Source organism: Uloborus diversus, chromosome 2, assembly GCF_026930045.1.
Source record: "Uloborus diversus isolate 005 chromosome 2, Udiv.v.3.1, whole genome shotgun sequence".
Classification (NCBI taxonomy): domain Eukaryota; kingdom Metazoa; phylum Arthropoda; class Arachnida; order Araneae; family Uloboridae; genus Uloborus; species Uloborus diversus.
In genome coordinates this window covers 180,126,397-180,151,260 of record NC_072732.1, presented here as the reverse complement: position 1 = coordinate 180,151,260, position 24,864 = coordinate 180,126,397, and the positions used below count along the sequence as shown (strand labels likewise).

The window sequence follows — 24,864 nt, the reverse complement described above, 5'->3', positions numbered from 1 at the left end:
GGGGAAAATATAGCTCTTTATAATTATAATATAAAGAGGGGGTTTATAAGGGTTTAAAATTATATGTGTGTACAGAGTGTGATTTTTCCAATTATTCGAGGTTTTGTAGTGTGTTTTTGCGTATTACGAATCACGGCATAACATTTGTATTTATTTTTGATAGCAATGAAAACTATAAATACCTTGTTTTTCATACTTTGACGACCTGTCATTCTTCTGAAAGAGCGATATTCCAATTTCATATTCGGTATGGTTCCTTACAACTTTAAACATTATATCTCCTTGATTTTTGGTCGCTCAAATGTCAAGTTTTTTGTGTTAGTAATAGTTTTCAATGGAGATTATTTCTCTAAATTTTAGTTGGGCAACCTAGGGCCCGCATAAAAAGTTAAATTTCGTATTTTTTGACTCATTTTTATTTTTGCTTCAAACTTTCAATATCTTAACTCTGCATCTAATTCTGAGCATTTCTGCAATTGGAAGTATACATCTAGGACTAACGGTTGCAAAAAGAAAGGTCTTGCAGGTTAAAACGGAACACCCTGTATAACTAACATAACCAAGTACAATAAGCTGCTTTTACTGTCTGCTTCGGTTAACAAAGAATCGTTTTTCGTATTTGTGGTATTTGCATAAGTTTATATTTGTTTATGTATAGTTTATGAGCATTAAATGTGTTTCGCTTACGATTTTACGTTTTAATTCAGTATAGTTACTACTAATGTGGTAGTGAGAATCAAAGGGATGTAAGTGGATATTTTCAAGTTTTGAGTAAAACGCGTTTAAAGATAAGTTCCTAGGTAGGCTTTCATTGATTTTTTTTTCTAAATCAAGCTGTATACTGGAACCTACCAGGACTACTAGTACTATCTCTTGCCCCAAGACAGAGGAGAGGTTCCCCTACTATTTGTACTGGTTATCTCCAAATTTTTAATTTTGCCACGCCTCTTATATGCACCGGATATCGATAACCAAGTACAACTAGTTGCTTTTACTGATTGCTTCGGTTTATGAAAAATGAAACGTACCCCATTTAATGTTTATTTTCACTATTTAATAATTGTATGCCTTGTCCTAGGCGCAGAAACAAACTCCCAAATTCTTAGCTGCATTGAGAATTCATGCTGTGAAAGGAATACATAGCCTTCATTAGACAAATGGCACCCTCAAATAAAGAAAAGGTAAAATATTCGCATTTTCTAACTGTCTAAAAGTTTCTTGATGAATGGTTTAAATGTACTGAATGAGAAAACTCCTAGGTATTAAGCGCAAATGATTTATATAGGCAGTGACACAAAAGCTCCCCCCATTTCACTCGCTGCTTGAGAATAGTGGCAAGAAATGGGGGACCTGAAACAGTTTCCATGTATTCAATGCAACCATATTTTATCCTTTATTTGATCTGCTGATTACTGCCTTGCCCCAACAAACTTTGGTTTCACGTATACAATTCTATTCTGAATATATTTCTAAGACGCATTTTTTTTTTTTTTAAATCGACATTTGGTTAAACTTTTCAATCGCAAAAGAAGTTTTATTATTAGAAATGACACGAAATTTCTCTCGTAGTCAATATTTTCACAGTCCCAGGAAATGAATATTTTCTTATAGTAAGTTTATATTCTTTAGTTTTAATGGATATACCATGAACAAAATGCATTTACAAAATTTTAAAAATTTACATACAATACCGCCATTTATTTAGTGCACTTACAAGCTTTTAAAAATTCACATACGATACCGTCATACAATACCGTTATTTACTTTAAAATTTTGGAAGATACCGCATTAAACTATTATTACTTGCAATATATTTCCGTTCTGTATGTTTTATCAAGTTTTTTGACAGCTTATTATTATAAACATTCCATTCATGTGAATTATTACCTCTAAAAATATAATCTAGTTTACAAAAATGTGATTCGAATAAAACTTTTATTTCGTAGTACGAATATTCTCTTTTAAATGTTTTATTCTTTAAGAAATTATTATTTATAAGCTGAGCTCTTTTTGCACAGAAAAATCGGTTTTTTGAAATTCCGAAGCAAATGTTTGAAATTTTGAATTGCGTTTTTGTGCTTTTAACGTTTTGCTTTCCATTTTTAAATCCTTTATTTCATGTTTCATGTTTTCGTTCTTGATTTGAAAAAACTACCAAAATGCCCATTATGTGTAAAATTAAAAAGTAGCGACTATTCATACATTGAAATTTTAAGAAATAGCAAATATTGCTTTTTCATTACTTTCAAAGACCATCTACCATCAAGTAAAAACATAGTTAATGCATCTTTTATATTCTACGTTTGTTCATGTTCTAATTTCGAAAAAAAAATATTATGTTGTGTGCTATATATTTTTAAAGTTAATAAGATTTAGTAAATTAATTTATCCCTAAAAACATTAAGTAATTACATTCTAAAATATAACCAATTTTAATTAATTAAACAGTAATAAGCAAATGCAAGCGTAATGAAAACTGTCAAAAGCTGACAATTTGCTTGTATTTTTATCTCAGTATTAAAACAAGTTTTTAAAATACGCTTGATATTACTAACAATTATTATGAAAAAGGGTTATTTTCTTCAGTCAAAAGTACTACTTTTCGTCACTGAAATTGATAGAATAAACAAAAACAAAAAAAAAAAAAAGAAAAAGAAAAAAAAAACATGGAGCGAGAAAAAACTTTTATTTTCCAACCGTTTAATTTTAATTAATTTTTTTAAATAATCGATTTTTAATATAAGGCGTGATCTTTATGACGTCACAAATGATGGACTTTGGCACATCTCCACGGGCGCACTGAATGCTTACACTTGCTGTCTACCACGTTTCCAGGTAATGATAATTCAGTAGCAAATTAAATATTGCGCTCTACGCTTGTTAACAACCATATCGTTCTCAGTACACGTGAGTAAAGATGCGAATTAAATACTGCGATCTGTGCTAATGGCAGCAGTGAATGGCATTTCATCATTTGTGATATCATATGTAGAAGCAAAACAATGAAATTGCACAGTTTAAAATAATAGTTTAAAATATTGGTCAATTTTGTTAAAAAAATGGTTAAATCATGTGTTTTTAGGCATGTTCTTTCAGAAAAAAAAAATACTTTTACAATTTTGGAAACGACCCTATTCTAGATACCGACGGAAAACTGCGTGATGTTTTTCCTTCGAAGAGCAAGAAAATTTTAATATTAAAAACATATTTAAGAATTTTGTTTTCTTTTTGAGAAGCAACAACTTATAAGAAAATTGGTTGCTGTTCTTCTGATCTCAATGTTTAGAAAGTACTTACATTGTATTAACAAGTTCAAAAAATCGCTCTCTCCTTGTCCAATGGAATTCGAGGCTAAACACCGGTACCTGCCTCGATGTTTCTTCTGCACGTTCTGAAGCATGAGAGTCTGGTTTTTCAAAACAAAACCGGATGCTCTGTTTTCCGAGATCGTCTCGTTCTCGAACTGCCAAACCACTTCGAAAATCCAGGGACTGGCTCGGATGTGACATTCTAGATAGACGTCGCTTCCTTCGTGAATCGGCAGACGATTAGCACCAGTAGAAAGAGTGATGTTAAGTATAGGGGCATCTGAAAACAAATATTTACTCATTAAAACAGGGTGCTTCAAAACTTTTTTTCTAATGGAGACTGCGTTCTTACGCTATTTAGCCTTTAACAATCCTTGTGCGATCCCCCGATATGGCATCCAGTCTTTCATGTGCCACCATTAAGGCGTAGGATGTCAATGGCAGGGATAATTTGGAAGCCCAGTTTTCCACCAGATGGAGGCACCTGACCTCTCTTTTGATGCAAAACTACACTAGGAATTTCATTTAGCCAAATGATATTCTAAGCCAAACGAATATCCAAGGGATCTTTTACATGCCGTATAATCATACAGCATGGGCGCTGATGATTTTCTGCATCTCGAAAATCAACCGACTGGCCATCCCAGGTCAGAACCTGGGTCCACAGGCGCTGAAGGCCAGCGCCTAACCGTCACGCCCACCAACCGGGTTGCTGCAAAACGTTTAGCAAGTATCTTTGAAGGTAATCTAAAAAAGATCTTGTGGAATAAAAAGCAGCATTGATACCGTTGTTCATCTCCAACTTTTTCAAGTTATAATGTAAAACGAAAAAAATGTCTTAATATCTAAGACTTCAAGAGTGGGGGAGGGGGGGACCTGTAGGAATATTTCGGGAGAGGGTCATTCCATAGTGACTAACGTAACATTCGCAGCTGAGTTTCAACACTCTTTCTACTTACACCGGGAGTAAAAATGAATGTATTTTGGTTTAATATGCAGATTTAAAATGTACAAGGTGACTATTTTTCATTTCCACCAAGAATTTGAAGCAAAATAAGCGCTGGCAGGTGTTTTTTCACCAAAAAAGGCATTGTGACTAACGTAACATTTTTGCAACCCTGAGAAATAATGCTTATGTTACGAGGCAAATTTTTCTGAAACTTACGCAGGCATTTAAAATTGGCCGATAGATTTGTAAGAGGTAAACAATCTATTTTTTAAAATGTACTACAGATTTGTTACAGATGAATCTTTTTTGGCCCTTAATGGTACTTTTACGAAAAACTGTGTGTGACTAACGTAACGTGACTAACGTAACCATCGAATAACAAACAATGAATGCATATAAAAAAATTTTATAATTGATTTCTTGCTCTTATATTACTTTTACACTTTTTAGGAACCCTCTTTGTGTTGCATTATGTTTCTTTCTTTACTTTTTTTTTATAATAGTGTAAGAAATTGAATGGAAACATTCAGTTCAATTTACTCAATTTGAATGTGCGAAAAAAAAAACAAATAAAAAGAATTACTTTTACAAACTGAATAACATCATTCTTGGGCTAATTAAATCCTAAATATCTCTCTTTTAAAAAATTAACTTTATGCAAATTGACAGTTTCACCGAATTCTAGTATTCTGCCGATATACTAGTTATCGTCATAAGAAACTCCGCAGTACTTTTCAATGGCATATTATTTTTTAAGGTTTACTGATTCATCGAACGAATAGTGTTGTGCATGCTTTTGAATTAAAATGTAATGTTTAAAAAAAATATTCGAACGTTTTTGCAGAATGTATTTTAATTCCAGATATCACCGCAAATGTTTGAATTTCTAAATGATCATTCTTGCATTTTCTGAAATATATGGCAGCAGCGCTTATTGTCACTGTATCATGTAACATCTTCAAATGTTTTCCAACGAGCAGCCATTACTTCATTTTAATAATAGGTGGATATGTATTTTCTAAAAAATAGAGACGTTCTTCTTTGTTAAGACTGTATTTCTATTAACTTAATTCTTAAGCTTGGATTCTTGTGTTGAAGGCACATTCAGCAGAGTACTCAATTTGCTTTACTCACTTTTTTTCTTTTTTAATAATTCTTTAAATTGGAAGTATCTTTATAAAGACCTTTAAAAAAGTATTTCTTTTAAGTAAACAGAAGCTCTATACAATGTAATTTTACTGGTATTTTTCACCCTTTATATTTTTAATCAATATAGAATGCATGTATATTCAAAATTGTACATGAAAATGTACATTAAATTAAATAAGTTTAAATATTAGCAGTCATTTTTAAAATGTTACGTTAGTCACATGCAAACTGTTACGTTAGTCACAGCTCAAATGTTACGTTAGTCACACTAATTATTTTATATCTACTGATACTGAAATAAATATTTTGCACTTTTTAAGAAGATATGATAGAGATGTAAGAAAATAAAAAGTGCTGTTTGGTTCAATCATCTGGTTTAGTTTTTAAGCAGAAAATAGTACACTTTCGTGACTAACGTAAGGTAAATATTTTCAGTGAAATAACCAAACTAATTAAAGTACTTATCATATAATGTATGCAAAAATAACAGTCAATTTTATTGGGTCAACATCTAATCATTTAGAATAAACATAGTTCTTTTAAAAATTTTCAAAAAATTTTACATTACACAAGAAAACGTAGACGTATGTTTTTTGCACATGCTAAGCCTTTTCTACAACCTCGCACGTTTAAAGCCAGATGAAAAATACCGAATGAAATTTTTGCAAACTGTTACTGGATTTATATACTAGAAAGTATGCTGAATGAAATGATAGGTCACAATTAAGGCTTTGGGGGGAAAAAAAATTCTGAGGTTGAGGTTGACATTTCTATGGAATGACCCGAGAACGGTGTAGTGCTCCTGGGAATGTCTTGGTTTAAAACTGCGCGTGCATCCCTTACCCATTTTTTTCAACATTATGATCAGTTTTCACTTTAAAAACAAAATCAGAAGTAGAGTAAATTCACAAAACCTGTGTCAAGTTTAACACGCAAAAAATTTTCATTGTGCAACTTATTGCTTACAGCATAAGATAGATTCCGAAAGTTACAAAGATCAAAAGTTAAATTTTAGACCCTCCATGGAAGGTCAGACGAAGGGCAGAAGTGATTGGATAGCGGATCGAGAGACTCCCCCTCTCTAGAAGTCTAGAACCTGAAAATTTTTCTAAACTGACGCCGAAAATCGCTTACCTTATAGAAATAAGGACATCGGTTCTTTCAAATATTTTTCAAAAATGAAGCCAATACGAAATTATCTCTTATGACGTTAAATTTTTGACTACATTTCAAAGAAATTTTCCAGAATTAAACTTTTAAGAACACAGTTTTAGGATATCCTATGTGTCTTTAAGGACATTTTGAAAGTTCAGAGGTATTCTCGAGATATATTTTGACATTTAGCTCTGAAAAATACGATTGTAAGCTGTATTTGATGATGTTAGGCAGGGAAAGAAGGAGGGTTCAGGAATCTCATTTGAAAATTGATTAGAATATGTCTTTAAGACGTGATTTTACACTATCTTAGGTGATTTTCGGGATCCTGCTGCTCGCCTCCAGTGATTGTTTGAAGTTGAAGTTTTAGAAAGGTGATATTAGGCCTTGATTGGTTAAGAGAAAGCGTGCCCGGGGGGGGGGGGGTATTAAATATTCGCTTCCAAAATTTTATTATTGATTCACTTTGGTTCTGAGCACTTCACGTAGACACTTGATCTTTGTGCGTATCTTTTCTTTAAATAGAAAACCTATCAATGAATAAAATGTGGCTATGCAAAAGAATTTAAAATATGCTCAAAATCAACAAGAAGAAAAAAACCATTAAAGGCATTTTAAAAAAAAAGACGGCAATAAAAGCCTGACTTATCTTCAGTAGCCACATGCGAGGGTTAACTCAGTTCAGCCTTATTAAAATAAACCATCCGGCTTCTTAAAACGTCAAGAGTCAGCAAGTTTTCATATGAAAATATTAAAATTAATAACTTAAAATAAAAAATCTGAGTTTTTGTGGTAAAGAGAATTAAGCGAAAGAAGGAAAGCTAACAGTTTAAAATGCATAGACTATTAACTTAACAAAAGATAATTTTACAAAAAAAAATATTTGAATAGTTTAAAGCAAATTTTTGGAAGAACATGTTTTTCAGTAGAGATTGCTGAAATAAGAATTTGAATGAACCTTAGAAATTGATTTTGAAAAGAATTTTATCTTTCTCTCTATTAACATGGAAAATTTTAATTGTTGAATTATTTGTGAAAAGTTTTTTTACGGAGTTCTTGGTAAAACCATAAACTTTGTTTTATTTCTTAACTTTTTGAATTGTTTATTCATTGAAACTTTTTTCACAATATTTTTAACGGTTTAATGCAGATTTTTTTTTATTTGTTGAAAGTTCAAAACAGCTGAAGTTTGTTTTCAAAAGCAGACAATTTAAATTGTTATGAAAATAGCATTTCCAAAATTTCAACTGCTTTCACTGAGAAATTAAAAATTAAAAAACAAGATTATATATATTTATGTATACATACACTCACTGCCAAAAGTAAAGCACGGAGAGGAAAAATGCGAAAAACATTGATAAGTACAGCTTTAATTGACACGAAATGCGACTGGGAATTAGCAAATATGCTTATGCAATAAGCAAAACAAAAAGTTACACACAGAGAGGAAAATAATAGTACATTTCCATAAATTAAAAGATAACTTCATAATTAAATCAGTTACAAAATATTGTTTAAATTCAAACATACAACAAAAACTGACTTTCATGGAAAATGTGAGCATCGCTTATCTGCATACAATGTTTACAGCGTGTAACCATGTATTTTTTAAGGTGATCAACCACCACAAAATATAGTAATCGCAATTCCTCATGTAGAGCAAATTCCAGTTCTGTGAAACTTACTACGAGTAGGAAATGCGTACACACAGCAAGGATAAGGACATCCCAAATATTTTTAATATAATAAAGGTTGGGCGAATACGTCGGCCAGTCCATACGTGCAACACCCTCACTCTCTATAGTATATTCCAATCTAAGTTAGCACTGAAGGGAAAGTAGTTCTAGTAAATTTGGAAGTTTAAACGGGTGTAAATTCATAAATGATGTCAAAAAATTAGAGAATGTATGTGGTTGAGACATATAGTTAAGTTTTTATGTGTTAAATATGCTTAATTTGTAAGAATTTGATTACAAAAGGAAAATCAAAGCGCCGTAACTCGACTTCTGTCTTGGCGAAGACTTGAGTTTTCAAGATTAACCTTGGCGGGTTTCCTGTGGACCGGCGAACCCCCCAGAACTCGTTTCTCCCCACTTCGCATCGCCCAAGGAAAAACATCTGATTGTCATTATGACTCTTGAAAGAACTCTCCACATTGTGGTCAAAGCATTTCCGCCTGGTCTGTTTTCTCACTTATGCTTTCCATCGTTATTTCCAAGCAATTGAATACATTTTTAAAAACAGTTTTCGTGAGTAAGAAATAAAAAATGAAATGAAAATATTAATTTTCAATTATTTACTTGCTGCAATTACAAATACACCGGGACTTTTTTTCTTTGAATTCGAGATTTATTTTACTTGGTAGTTTTAAATAGCTTTCGTTTCTTACATAATAAGCCCAAACTTCAAGAAAATTATTGTGAAAAAATGAAAGAAACCCGAATTTTGTTTGACTGTAACGAATACTTGTTGTGTACAAATCCATGCTACGGCAAAAGTCTTTTTTTTTTTCTTTTGGATCGTTTGAAAAGTTTATGGAGGAAAAAAATAATAATAATGCTATCACGTATGTACAGATACACTATTACAAATTTACACCGATGAACTGCTGGATGAAGAAGTTTTACTTTTTCATTTTAAATTTTTAAACATACACATCTCCCTCGAAATACGAAATTAATTCGCTCCACCCCCTCCAGGTTTAGAACCCCTGCCTTGAATTAATTTTTTATAGGAAGTAAATTTACTCACTCCCAAAATATACCTATAAAGTAGGCTACACTAACTACGCTAAGGTAAGTAAAATAATTTTTAATAAATTGAGTTTCATGGTTAATCAGATACTTTTACAGTCACTTTTACACAAGTTGAGAGTCATAACTTTTCTATTTGCGTAAACCTCGATGCATTTTCGTTTATTATTTTTAACTTTTTTCATAAATAAGTTGAGCTTAAAACCGACATTTTTTTGAAAAATTCAAAATTAATATCTTCTCTAAGCTCCGGAATGCAGTAATAGCTAATTGTTTCCATGAAGTTTCTAAGTTTTTTTTATATGAATAGAGTTTTTTTAAAAAGGGCAATCTTTTTTTTTTTCTTTCCAAAACTGGTTATTTAATCTTTGATCTTTACCGTTATTACTAGAGTGTATAAAATAAAAACGCCTATGCAGGGTTGAAGTATAGTATTTTAGGTAATAAAACAACGTTGAGTTACACAAATTTGCCGAGAATTCCAGACACGTGTTTCGGGGTTTCAAGAACACCCAGTTTTAATGCAGAAAAGTGAGCACAATTTTTTTTCCGATGGAAAAGGGGCTCCTTGAAACCTCAAAACAGGTGTCTGTAGTTCTCTTTTGAACGATTTAACATTGTTACATTTTCTTTTACTTTTCTGCACAAAGGTACTTTTTTGATTTATATATATATGTATAAAAAGACACAATGGCACCTTTTCCAAATTCCGAAGAAATGGTTGGCATTGGCACAGTTGGATTTTTAAATCAATGGGGATTAAGGAAAATAATCTATAAATATTAAGTGTTCCTTTTTTGTTGCAAAGATTTAAACGAACTTAGGACGCATTTCTCAACTCCAGAGAGCAAATCGAGTGCATGTGAAAAATTAAAGAGAAGTTATTCAAAACAGAAATAAAGGATGTGGGGGGGTAACAAAGGTTGCAGATTATTTCAAATATGCAATCAATTTTGTCCCGAAAGCTAAGTTTTATTTTTTAAATGTCAATTTCAGTTTAATTTAGTCATTTTTTCTGAAAGCACAAGTTGTAAAGAAGCTGTAGATTTATGTATACAAAAGATATGGATAAGAGGAGGCACATATGGAATACCATTTCCATGTCAGAGGCAGAGTAAAAGATCCACTTCTTAACAAACCAATAAAATTGCAAGCAAGGATAGAAGATTTACATTTCTTTTTTCGCTAAAGGCTTGTTGATGAACTTTAATCTGCAGTAGAAAAACCAAGATGCGCTTTGGAGAACATGCCTGATAGTTTTTCATTTGTTATACTTCTGAAAAGAACGCGGTTCTTTTCGATGCCTTTGGTACCCATTATTACCGTGAGTAAATGTTGACAGCTGTGTGTTAACGTTCTCCTTACATATATAAACTTCGGTCGTCTTATCTTTTTTTTTTTGAAATAAATATAAATATATATATATATATATATATATATATATATATATTGGATGGCCAATATTTTGACGAGAAGGAACATGCTTTTTATCAGTGAACGAAGAAATCACCAGAGACAAAGTATGCGTCTTTCAGAGCATATTCTCTTCTTTTAATTATTACTTTTTGTTTTGTTTTGTTTTCCTGCTAATTTTTTAATCATTCGGAATTATTTGTTAATTACTTTGTGACCGATAGCTCTCCGCCGCTGTAAAATGAAATCCCATTCGCAGCCTTGCATTTTGTGATAAAAATATGATGAAATATATTTGAGACAAATCTAATTTCTTTGAAAACTTCAAGGATAGTTGTTTCGTTTTTGGTATTTTAAATTATTTTTTTCCTCGCCAAATTCGGCAAGTCGCGCCGCTGACTGGCACGCGCCCTACGTACATTAACCTCGTTACCTTGACAACGGCTGCAATTCGGCTCGCCTAGCTTTCCCTTCAGTGCCAACTTAACGTGAAACAAAGTTTGAAAGTACCTCCATCATCATTGACTTCTCCCCCCTCGACCACCTCACCATCTCCTCCATCTACATCCCCCCCAGAGCCCCCTTCAACCCCCTTGAACTTGAAGACCTCATAAACTTTTCCCGTTTCTCCATTCTTTTTGGCGATTTTAACGCCCGCCACTCCTCTTGGAACATTGGCACACGCAACCCAAGATGCGAGCAAATCCACTACCTTTGCAATAATCCCAACTACAAACTAATAGCCCCTGACTCCCCTACCCACTATGGCCTTGGTAGCCCCTCCACCTTAGACTTTGCAATATGCAATACTGAAAATTGGCCCACCCTCATTTCTTCCCTACCCGAACTGAATTCCGACCACAATCCTGTTCTCCTCATTATTTTCCCCCGCAACCAACTCCCCAAAAAATCCACCTCCTTTAAAACCATCAATTGGTATAAGTTCCAATCCACCCTTGCTGCAACTGTCCTTGGAAATCCCCCCATCAACTCTACTGAAGAACTTGACGCTACCACTGAATCCTTCACCTCCCTCATCAATAGTGCCATCCTCTCCTCTACCACCTCCATTGAAATTAATAATAACCCCCTCCTCCTGCCCCCTTTCATCCGCCATCTAATCAAGCATAAAAATCGTCTTAGGAAAAACTATCAGCAACTCTCTTTCCCCAACTCAAAACCCAAATTAATTTCCTGCAATCCCATATTAAAAAGCTCATATACCAACATAACAACCATAGATGGGAAGAGCACATTAAATCCCTTTCCCCCCAAAACTCTACCCTTTACAAACTTGCCCGTTCCCTCCAATCCCCCTTCAAACCCCTTCCCCTCATTCACGGACCTAGTGGTATCGCACACTCCAACTCGGAGAAAGCCGAGAGCTTAAAGGACCATTTCGAATTAAATTTTCAGCATAGCGCCTACAGTTATAATGATGATCTTATTGATAACGTCATAAGGACCAATAATAATTTTTTCCACACCCACCCTTCCGACCCTAACGTCCCCCTCACCTCTCCAGGAGAAATCCTCCAAATCATTAAGAATCTTAACTCCAAAAAATCCCCGGGAGAGGACAACATCCCCAATAAGGCTATAAAACGCTTCCCAATTAATGTCCTCACCCACTTAACTAAAATTATTAATAAATCCCTCATCTTCCACCATTTCCCCTCTTCATGGAAAAACGCAATCATTATCCCGATCCACAAGCCTGGTAAAGACCCCCTTTTCACCCAAAGTTACAGGCCCATCAGCTTACTGCCTGCCTGCTCAAAAATCCTGGAAAGAGTGATCCTCAATCGCATCATTGCGCATTCTACCTCCCATAACATTATCCCCAATTTCCAATTTGGTTTCCAGCCTAAGCTCTCGTGCGAACTCCAGTTGCTCCGAGTGTGCAACCACATTATCGAAGGATTCAACAAAAAGCACCACATCATTGGCATCTTTTTAGATATCCAAAAAGCCTTTGACAAAGTCTGGCACAAAGGCCTCATTCATAAACTCCTCATCTACAACTTCCCCCCCCTATATCATCCACATCATCCGTTCCTTCCTCGATAACCGCACCTTTCAAGTCAGAGTTAATGATGCCACCTCAGATTAATACCACGCCCGGGCCGGCTTGCCCCAAGGTTCCGTCCTCAGCCCCTACCTCTTCAACATTTATACAGCTGACTTCCCTACCCACCCCCACTGCCTCACCTCCATGTTTGCGGATGACACTGCTATCATCGCCTCCAACCCCAGCAGAGCTTATTGCGCCTTCTATGCACAAAAATATATCAAAACCATCCAAAAATGGTACAATGACTGGCGCATTGATATAAACCCCTCCAAAACCGAAATTGTCTACTTCCGTAAAAGCATTAGAAAAAAGCGCCCCCCCCCCCAAAATTTCTATCCACAACCGCCAAATTAATTACACCAATAACGTGAAATACCTAGGAGTCCTACTTGACTACGGCCTTCGCTTCGGACCCCATGTCCGCGAAGTTTGAACAAAGCTAACCACAAGCTCATCGCCCTCTCCCCCCTCCTTAATAGACATAGCAAATTGTCACTAAAAAATAAACTGCTCCTTTACAACCAAGTCATCCGCCCCACCCTCCTTTATGCTTCCAGCATTTGGGGACATACGGCCAAGTACTCACTACAAAAGCTTCAAGTTCTCCAATCCCGCACCCTCCGCAACATGGTTGGCACCAGATGGTACGAAAGAAACATAGACATTCATAACGACCTCCAGACTACCTCCATTTCCCACTACGTAATCCGCATTGCCCGTAAATTTTACAATTCCCTCCACTCTCATTCAAATCCCGCTGCTCAATCGCAAACCAACTTCCATATCACCAATACCAAGTACAAATTCCCCTATCGTACCTCTCTCATCAACTACGACACCCTCTCCACTGACCGTCACCCCCTCCCCAACCCCCAGCATATCTATCCTACTCCTTAACCTTCCCCCCTCCCCTTCTGCCTGTTGGCTACTCCATCGCCCTTGCACGAACCTCGCCCTTTTGTCGTTTGGCTCTCTATTTCTGCTTTTATTGCTGTTTATATTGCGAAAAACAAAATAAAAAATGAAAAATCAGAAAACTCAAAAAAAATTGCAAAATCACAAAATTCTAATAAAAATTGCAAAATTGTCAAATCCTGGAAAAAAAAAATAAATAAAAAAATAAAAAGGGAATTACTTCCCCAAAAAAATGAATAAAAGAAAATAAAATCCCTCCTTGGAAAAATCTACCGAGCTGGTGTACATCGAATGAAGTCCCTGCATCTCTCTTCCGCCTCACCGCGGCAACCACCCCTTCCGTCACCCCCCGAGCAAAAGCGCTCATTTCTCCTCTCCGGACCACCCCCGGAGCACCAACGATCACTCCACCCTCCCCACCCCATGCCCCTGACTCTCCAAAGAAACAGGTAAAAGGGAGCACGCCTCCCTCCCCTGCTGCATATCAGATCAGATCAGATCAGGTAGTCGTCAGCGATGGCAGTTCTATGGGGACACTCATTATTGCCAATTCAAACGAAAGCAGGAACCACTGCTGCAACGTACAATCTCACAGTGGGGTCTAGGACTTCATACCAATACCGTATAGCCGTCACAGAACCCTGTCTGCAGTTACGCAGGTCATTTACGACCGAAAACCGAACGAAATCCGTGCCCAGACGATTACTTCTAACTCGGAATGCGTGAAATTCGGTGATATTTTGGAGCCGATAACATGTGCCTTGCTCTCTTTAGACCCTTACACGTCTGTCATCAGGTTGCAGAGCAAATTTTGACTTATCTGTGAACGTTACAATGCTCCAATCACGGTCCAACTGACATGTTGGCGGCACCACTATAAACGTGCCCCACGGGATTGGACGGAACACCAATTCATGAGGAGAGAGGAACACAAATTCATGGTACGCGGGCATACAGACTAATTATGTGTAGCCTTCGGCACACAGTAGTGGCAAATAGCGTCTTACCAATGGCCACTGCAACCATAGATGTCACACGTGTGGAGGTCGCTCTTCGGTTCCGCTTGGCTTCAATTCAACAGCAATATTTCGATCCTCTGCGGGGTTCGTAACCCTTGGGTGATTTGTCAGAGGTCTTCGGATAATTGTTTGGCGCGTTAGAAATTGTTTCTGTAATCGTGAAACGACGGAGTAATGAATGCAAAAGAAAAAAAAGCAACATTTTGATTGATTGTCCTGCTTCAATGCGTCCAATAGCATAGCATCGCTCAGAATCTTCCATCTGTCTTCTAATGTGACCCTTCACGATGTTACCTTCTTACACGATTACCCTTTTTGCATATTTCTCGGCACGAAACAGTGATTGGCTGTTCTCTAACTTATTTGCATACTCCTATCTACCTCTGCAGCGAGTTGCAACCTCTCCAATTTGGAATGGCTTCCGGAAATTTACATTTTCTGCTCCGTGCTTAACTTTTGGCAGTGAGTGTATATATATATATGTATATATATATATATATATATATATATATATATATATATATATATATATATGTATATATATATATATATATATATATATGTGTATATGTATATATATATATATGTATATATATATATATATATATATATATATATATATATATATATATATATATATATATATATATATATATATATTTCAAATATCTAAAACGTGCCCTTTTTTTTAACATTGAAATTTCACGGAATACCAATTAAACTCAGTTCAATCTGTAACACTGTTAACAAAATAAACTTTTAATAATAAATCACAGCACTATTTAAAGTTAATCTCCCATTTTTTCAGCATAAAACTAAAGTAAGCATTTTATGAAATTATTTTCAGGTTTTAAATTTTTATTTTTAGGAATTTAAGACATTGACACCTAAAATATTTAACTAAAAATTAAAATTTTAAAGTTTTAAAACTTGGTGAAAGAAACGATAAAATAATGTTTATGAAAGCACCGACTTGAGGAAAAAAGTAGTTGGAGGCCTGCCCTTCCAATAACGAACGAGCTAGTTCACTCCCATCAGTCAGAGATTCGAAATATAGTTTTGCGCGAAAATTCTTTTTGCACTTTGTAACATGGCTTTAAAGCTCTCTACAGACTCTTAATGTTTCCCCTTAAGCTCTTTTCTCATGCGTGGACACACGAAAAATCTCAGGGAGCCAGGTCGGAACTTTAGGGGGCTCAGGAGCTACACTGGTTTTGCTCTGGACCACAATTTTGGTTTTGGAAAAATTGAATTTTTTACTTTTAAATTGTTCTGTGGGGATACATATACTGATTTAGCATTTTATATATTTTTTAATATTTAGCGGTTATTGTTACTATGAAGAAAAGTTATATTAATAAAACATATAAGCAATTTTTTTTTATCTCAGCTTAAATAAGAACGTAAGCGACAACTTTCCCTCATTTAGCAAAGAAGTACTAACAATTTACTCGAATTATCATATAATCCTGAATCGTTGAGTTTTCTAGCCTTGGATTCGATGACCTGCAGATAAGCTTCTTCCCGTTGTCTTCAGCTGTCGGTTTGAAACGAACCACACTGAAGGAAAAATTCCAACTTTCCTTGTCCGAGTCGGAGGAGATGGCATCAAGTGTCTGACCGTTTAGCGACCAAGTAGTAACCGCCTGAGGCCTTGAACCGGTGGTCTCGCAGGTCACGTTTTGGTCCTCTCCAGAAAACATTGGCGCTCTTGCACCGAGAATTTTCACCTCTAGTGGGCGCACTAAAAAAGAAAAAGAAAACACATTGAAATAGCTGTAAAGTCTGAATAAATTAAATACTTTTCATATCATTTTTGACAGGCACTATTGTAATCTAACTTACGAAACAACAGAACGATGATCGTAAAATAAAGACAATCTACTAAAAAGCAATGAAATTTTCTGAAATTAAGACACTTGTATACATTATGATAATGAATCGAATTTATTTCAGGGAAATGGTATTTGGTTTTTCAACCACTAGGAAAGCTTTTGGAAACTTTCTGAAGGAAAATGGAAACAATTCCTCAGGAATTTCTCGTAAAAAAGATTTTACATTTACTTATTAACTACCCAAAGGTACTTATGTCCGAAGTTACTTAATGTACAAATACAAATATTGGTTGACATCTTGAGCAGAGATAATGTTGTGAAGTTATATTAGTTTTTACCTAAATTTGATGCTTATTTAAATCCTCTGAACGAATTTGATTCCCTGTATATGATTAACTAAGACACAGTCATGAAATAAGAACGTATTTAACTATTCTTTCAAAAAAATTTTTCAATGCGAATTAGTATTTGATGGCACTTTGAAGACTTTTCAATACATCTGTCTCTTATCAGAAGAAACCCACAAAATTGGTTAAGAGCATTTTTTTTACTTCGTAGGAAATCCCTGAACTTTTAGTAAAAATAGCTGCATGACTTCACAAAAATCTCTTATCAATATATATATATATATATATATATATATATATATATATATATATATATATTATATATATATATATATATATATTATATATATATATATATTATATATATATATATTATATATATATATATATATATATATATATATATATATATATATATATATATATATATATATATATATATATATATATATATACAAAACTGATTAAGAACATTTCTTACTTCGTAGGATTTAGTAAAAATAATTGTATAGCTTCGCAAAAGTAAAACCTTCTAAAACGCGCAAGCTGAGTGAAACTGCTATCTAATCTCTTGTGCTTTGTACGAATTCTTAGCTGTTTTAGGTTACGAAAAATGATTTAAATAGCTCCGCGTTCTTATCTGCAAAGAAATGTTGTGTATGGGGTTTAAAAACTTTCGAACTGTTTTACTGCTGACTATTTTCTTTTCCGATAAATATTATAAATATTGACTTCATCATCATTGTTCTTAGACTAATTTTAGTTAAACCCCAGTAGATTTCTGAATGAGGGATACTCACGGTGTGCACTGCTGATTTTTTTGAAGGAATACTTGAGAAACTTGGTTGGGTGCGTTTTAAAAATAGTTTACATCACAGCTTTTTTTTTTAAAAAAAGTACCCCCTATTAACAATTAATAATATGCCAAAAATGGAGACTTTTTTAGGGGGTCCCCATGTTCCATTTCAAGTTCAGGTTCATTTAAATGGTAACAATGTGTAGAAAAATACTTCTATCATGACAGAAAGGGGTCAAGAATCCAAAACTGCAACGATTTAGACGAACATTTCATTGAAGAGACATCACATACACATGAAATCAATGAAAAAACCAATTCATCGTAGCAGCACGAACTTTCATGCGCTACTGCAGCGCCACTTAGTTACGTTTCAACAGTCCAAGACTCGAAGAAAAGGACCATTGCCCCTACTTAAAAACTTTTTTACTACTTTTGCATTTTAAAGTCAAATATTACTTTTTTTTTCATTAAAAAGTTATTTAAAACGTTTTTGCTGGGATTTACCTTTTATTAGTTTTCGCAGAAAACAATGAATTCACCGAACAGCAGAACAACGTTTATCCCATTATCGTTAAATTAATACTTGAGCTTCGAAAATTGTCTCTTATTTTTTAGTAATAGTTAGCGTTTTCAGATGCGTTTTAAGAGAAAGGTCGGACTTGTCTTTATCTTTATCTTTACTAATAATAAAGCTGAAAGTCCCTCTGTCTGTCAGGATCTCTGTGACGAGCATAACTCCTAGACCATTCGGCCGATTTTCATGAAATTTGGCACAAAGTTAGTTTGTAGCACGGGAGTGTGTACCTCGAAGCGATTTTTCGAAAATTCGATGTGGTTCTTTTTCTATTTCAATTTTAAGAACAAAATTCTCATAAGATGGACGAGTAAATTACGAAATTATCATTACGTGGAGCCATAACATGGACACAAGCCAATTGGCGAGAAAATTCACCATACATTATTTGTAAATATACAAGCGAACCAAAAGACCTTTTAATTTTTCTACTACGGGCAAAGCCGTGATAGTACAATTAGTTTGAAATATAATGCATAATTTGTCCAAATTGTTACTATTGCTATTACAAACATTTTTTTCTCACTTGTTAATGCATTTCAGTTGTAGAGGAGTTATAAAATATAATTATTGATTTTCAGAAGTTTAGTGTAAAATAAGTAAGCAAAACATTTCAATCCTTAAAATGCGCGTGTTTTTTTTTTTTTAAAGACACTTCTATGCATAACCTCAATGAATCAAATTTCTTCCGCAAGCGTGCTTTTGGTTGTTCTCCTACAAGAAGAGCTTTTGGAAATGTTTAGAATGAAAATGGAAACAATTCCACAGGAATCTCGACTTTAAAAGATAATTATTTTTTAACATCTGCTCCGAGAAATAACCGCTTTTAATAGCACTGACAACTATTGTTGACAGAGCGATTAATGTCTTTTGCTAAAATGTTATTTCACACAATGGCTGCTTGACAAATTGTTCTTATTCTAATTTTGTTCACATCCTATCTGCTGAAACAGAAGTTATTGCTGTTCTTTTCGCTGCAAAATGACTTTCACCATCAAATAACTTTGAGAAAATGGTACATCTAAACAAAAAGCTTAGTTTTAATGTTTATCAAAGCTGTGAAATAATGAGCGCAAAATATTTGAATCCTTCTTGCCTTTTTTTAAAAGTTTCCTCAAATGATAATGTTAACCATTTGTGTTACATTTTGGCATATCACAAAGCAGCATGTTTTCAAGAAAACAAGGCAAGTTACTGTAACAAATATTGAATGTTTGTCATAGTTTAAAATTTGAAGGCAGAACACTTCAATCTATTTTCAGTAATTGCATACTGTAAAAGCACTTATTTTCGTAAGGCGTTAATTTTCGAGAGCCCGTCGCAATCGCGAAATTTAAGTTTCGAAAAATATTTCAACTTCAAGCAATAAATAAATACCTTTGTCCCGAGGAATAACAGGAAATATTCAACGTTGTTTAGCACAAATAAACAGATTAGAGAATACACGTGTTTCAGGGTTTCAAGGAACTCCTTTTTCAGTTAAAAGGTGTGATGTTCTAGATGTAAAGACACCCAGTTTACAGGTGTCTAGTACACTGTTATAACCAGGGGTTCCAAACGAGTGAATATATTCCCTCTAAGGTGAAAGCATGGTGCCTTAAGGTGCAATACTGGCCAGGAAATAGAGCAGAAGAGCCAAAACAACATGCAATCACAGAAAGACTCGCTGCGCATGCGCTTTCGCCTTAGACATGCATTCAACTACTTCAATATGTCGGACAAATGATGGTTGCATCTATGTGTCTTTCACATTGAATGAAGTACACTATTGGATTAAAGCACAACTTTTCTAGGATTTATCCAAAATAACAAGTAAGTACAGCTTTTGATCACTTTGTAGCTTTTAGGGCTTTCAAACATAGTTAAAAGTATTTAAAAGTGCATTTACTGCTTTTCAGTTACCGTTACTGTCGTTTAGTTTCCGTTTACTGTTACTGTCGTGAAATCTACAGTAGGAGGATCTACAGTAAGGGTGCCATTTCTCTCTCCGAAGGTTAATTTTTTTCACCCCGGCTGCCTATTTTTTAAAAGTTGCCTGTTTTTCATCCTATTTAGAGGTGCCAATTCGGCTCCGTATTCGGTGCCGCTGGTTAACAAGCTTTTCTCCCCTGAAAGGTGCCGAATGCATCCTGTAGTTTTAACCGTGTAGAGCTCACACCTTTGAACTGAAAAAGTTGTTCCTTGAAATCCTGAAACACATGTATTCTGTAATCTGTTTATTTGTGCTTAACAACGTTGGATATTTCCTGTTGTTTTGACTTTATTAAATAACTAGGAAATCACCCGTCTAGGTATGACGGCTGAAAATTACTTCTACATTTGATCGAAGCTATTGCTTGTTTGGGGATAGTTTGATTGTTGAAATTTTAACCCAAACTCCAGTGGATTTACTCTAAACTCTAGTAGATAGCGTTCATATTATTGACCACTTTTTCATTTCTTCCTTCTCCTCAAATGACAATCTTACCAGTAAAACAGTTAAGTTACCGGATCCAGTGCAGCCTTGTAAAAATAAAGCATTTCCCCGCATGTCAATGGGGTCGTTTCCAAAATTTGAAAAGTATTTTTTTCTGAAAGAGCATGCTTAAAAATATAGGATCTGACCATTTTTTTAAATAATTTGTTTAAGTTTAATATTTAAAAAAAAATACTTAAATCGGCGCAATTTCAATGTTTGTGATTCTGTTCGATGACATCACAAATGATGAAATGCCATTCTGTGTTGCTATTCACAGAACAAAATATTTAATTCGCATCTTTGCTCACGTGTACTGGCAACGATATGGTGATAGCAAGCGTAGAGCGCAGATTTAATTCGCTTCTTGATTATCATAACGTGGAATCGCGGTAGAAAGGTGCGGCAAATTGCATCATTTGTGACGTCATGAAGATCACGCCTTGTTTCAAAAATCGGACATTAAAAAAATAATTAAAAAATAACTGTTGGGAAAATGAAAGTATTTTCTGGGTCCTTTTTTTTTTTTTTTTGGCTTATTCTATCAATTTCAGTGTCAAAAAGTACTACTTTTGACGGAAGGAAGCATCCCCATTGCCGAAATATATTATCAAGTTATAATGCTATGGTGCGAGTTTCATTGTTGATGACAACAGAGCGGTACTCTATCAGTGAATTCGCTGTTATATACTTTAAGAGGATTATCCTCTGTTTTTGTTAATGTAAAATTCACGAATTTTTCAGCTAGCAAAATTAATGAGATGTTCATTTTCACGAAAATTATGGCTCGCGAAAATAAGTGCTTTTACAGTATTCAAAAAGCCTTACACATCGACCTGCTATTTCTAAACCTTTACATATGCGATTCATATATTGTTACATTTTTTTTTTTTTTTTGATAAATTTTAGCGCACGTAACAGTTATCAGCGAAAGATTCTTATTTTTGTATTCTTCGCGCACATTTTATATTCTATTAACAATTCTGTATTATTTTTTAACGGTTCTCAGCGGTTTAGTAGAATGTTGTAACTTGCTTAACACCCATTATTTTAAAATTTTCTGTGTCTCACTAGTATCGCTCATTTAATTATAATTTGCCAAAAAAAAAAAAAGAGAGAGAAACTTACTACACTGCGAATTCTTCCTTGTTAAAAAGTTCAATTTGTAATTTCTAATTTGATTTTTAACAGAAATGTTTTTTTTTTAGTTAATAAATGAACATTTTATCGAGGTAAATATGTGCACCTTAAATAGTCACTAAATGTATTAACAACCAAATATTTCTGGTTGTTTCGACCGTTGACATTATATTTGACTGCTTGTTGAATACTGGAATGTGAATTATTTTGGCCTCTTTCCCACTAATAGCAACTTACTAGGCGGGAATCATGGCTGAGTCTCAAGTTTCCTTTTGATGAAAGTTTACTTCGACTTTTATTGTATAAAGCATTTAACAGTAGCAAATGTGTAGCAATTTTACTCGAAACATTGAAAACACAACTCTTTTCATTTTTAACTACATTAACTCGCTAAGCCGGTACAAATGAACAAGAAATATTACGGAGAAATAATTAAAGTAACTGAACAGCTGGCATGTTAATGAATGAAATGGTTTAATACTCATGAGTTTTGTGTTTCCAATTATTAAATCAATGACTCCCATGTGTATCTGATGATTTTAATGAACACAGTTAACTAATGTTTAGCTTTTATTTATAAATATAACGAGTAAAAATACTATTGTGAAGAGTTTTTCTGTCATGCATTTTTAAAGCCTTTGAAAAGTTGGAAGTGCTGAATTTTTTAGTTGAAGAATAATTTTTAAGAAAAGTAAATTAAAGAAATTTTGAAACTAGAATTTTCTATACATATAAGAACTAACGTTTTTGCTGCTATTTTTTAGGGTTTAACTAGCTGCTGTGTCATTTTTTGTGCTGCTATAATGATCAACGTTAGAAAGTTTTAAGTATACTTTACATTTTTGTCGTTTTAGGGGTTTTTTTTTTTCAAAGGAGGAAAAAATTCAACAGTTGAAAAAATGAAAAGAAAACTCCATATTATAAAATACATAATTTTTTTTGCTTGCTTTTATTGTTAGAGAAATGCAATGTCAAGAGTAAATTGACATGAAATCAAACCATTTTTAAATTTTACATAAAATACAATTTGAAAAATTAACATAAAATATCCAATTTTAAAATATTACGTAAGACTGAGCTTTATCCCCCCTCCCAAGGCAAGGGTATGTAGAGATTCTTCTAATCCCCCTCCCCTGGGGACCCTTAATTAATCAATGTCCCATAAAACAAGAATACATAAATAAAAAGTACTTAATGGAAATGTAGGAAACACATCAAACAGTATTGTTTTTGCTTTATAACAAATATGTCACTGTAAAATTTCAGCTTGAAATTGATAAAATACGGGACACTTTAACATTCACTCATCAGTCACAAAGTTATCAGCAAAATAATCCAATCAAAAGTAGCTGTGTCCTTTTCTTTGCCTTGTAGTTTGCTGTTTGATATTCAAATAACGAATCCGCTTCCAATTCTGAAGCAGAATAAGTTAATTTGTTTGACGACACATCGAGTATCTAAACTGAACAGTGCATGTTACGTCAAAGGAGCATCAAAAATTCTCATCTTGTCCGGGTATTTCGTCGCAGCTTTGGGTGAACAAGAAAGCGTGAAACCAGCAGAAAGGCACAACTTTCATTTCGGAACATCGGTCGATTCTTTTGAGCTTGTGAGTTCGGTGTCATTCTGCTTTCATGTTAAAACATAAAATAATGCGCCCTCCTTCTCAAATTATTCGTTACTTTTGTACCAAAAGTTATGTTACAAAGTAGTTGTTACATTTGAATACTTTCGAACTAGGTATTGAAACTGATTTTATTTAAATATCTTCAACTATTTCAGTGTGCTATGCACGATTATAAGTAAAAAGTTGATAAGTATTTGCTGTGGGATCATCATTAATTTTCCAAGCATTCTCTCTTTCCCGTTTAAAATAAAAACCAAATCAGAATAAAAATCCAGGGTTTGCACACTCTTAAGCCACACCTCAATTTATAAAGAATTCTTCCTATCCGTTTAGAATAAACGGCATTCTTTCCTTCCCGTTTAAAATAAAAACCATTTTAGAATCAAAAGCCAGGGTTTGCACTCTTTTTAGACACACTGCAATTTGTAAGGACAATTAGTGAGAACTACTTGAAAAAAATCTTCTGGATACTAAATCGTGAATTCATTAGAAAGCAATCTGAGAATAAAGTCCTTACAAAATGTGACGTGGCTTAAGAGAATGCTAAATCTGGATTTTTGAAACTAGTTGAGCGCTGCATGAAATACACCGCCAGCTCAGTCAATTAAAGCCGAGGACTGCAGTTTCGTGCTTATTAGCACTCATCAGCCCGGCATAGGAGTGACTGAGCTGAAGGTGGAAAACCTCTTAAGGAAGCCTAGAGTGCCAAACAAACTGGTAGCTAACACAGAATTAGCACTAACCAGACGAGTGACCGAAACAATGGTTCGGTTCAACTCGAATATTGAAGGCAAGGCAGGTATATTCAGCAAGTTACTTAGTTCAGCAAGTTACTTAGTAGTGCTGATTTAAGGATGAAAAGAGATAATGCCTTTTATGTGAGTATTCATAACAGTTAAAACATTAACAAGGAAACAAACAAATTTTCCACAATATCACTATAGTATCAGTATTCATTATCCATACAAAAGTATTCAATTACAGCGACTAATTTCGGATGGAAGGAGTGATAAGTAAACAAATCATCAGGCAATCAAAAAGTGTTTAAAGTTGCAGTTTGACTTCGGACTGTACGGAATTGGCAAACGTCTAGTTAAGACGAGTCTATATCTGAATAAAGGGAAGAAGTAAAATTTAAATGCGCATGTTCCGTTCATTTCAATGCGACTCTGCTTAATTTAGAGGCTAACATACATTTCTAAAAGCTAGCCTTCCTGTAAACGAAGAGATGCGTCCATTTCCACCTCTAAATCGGAAGTTTGCTTTTCTATCTAATCGGTGGTCACACAGTAACATGATATTTTTAAAATAAGTTTATGGGTATCTTTCACAAAAATAACTAAGTTAGCCTC

At 34.2% G+C, this 24,864-nt stretch overlaps 1 protein-coding gene across 1 annotated transcript in view; it reads right to left on the bottom strand.

Annotated features, from left to right (window-relative positions):
* The window catches only part of LOC129217525 (neural cell adhesion molecule 1-B-like), a 201,750-nt gene that overhangs the window by 41,406 nt on the left and 135,480 nt on the right, over positions 1 to 24,864 (bottom strand). Inside the window, exons 5-6 of the mRNA XM_054851840.1 lie at positions 16,180 to 16,479; positions 3,298 to 3,588 (exon numbers count right to left, since the gene is read on the bottom strand). Of these exons, the coding sequence (XP_054707815.1) occupies positions 3,298 to 3,588; positions 16,180 to 16,479 (591 nt within the window). The remainder of the gene's footprint in view (positions 1 to 3,297; positions 3,589 to 16,179; positions 16,480 to 24,864) is intronic.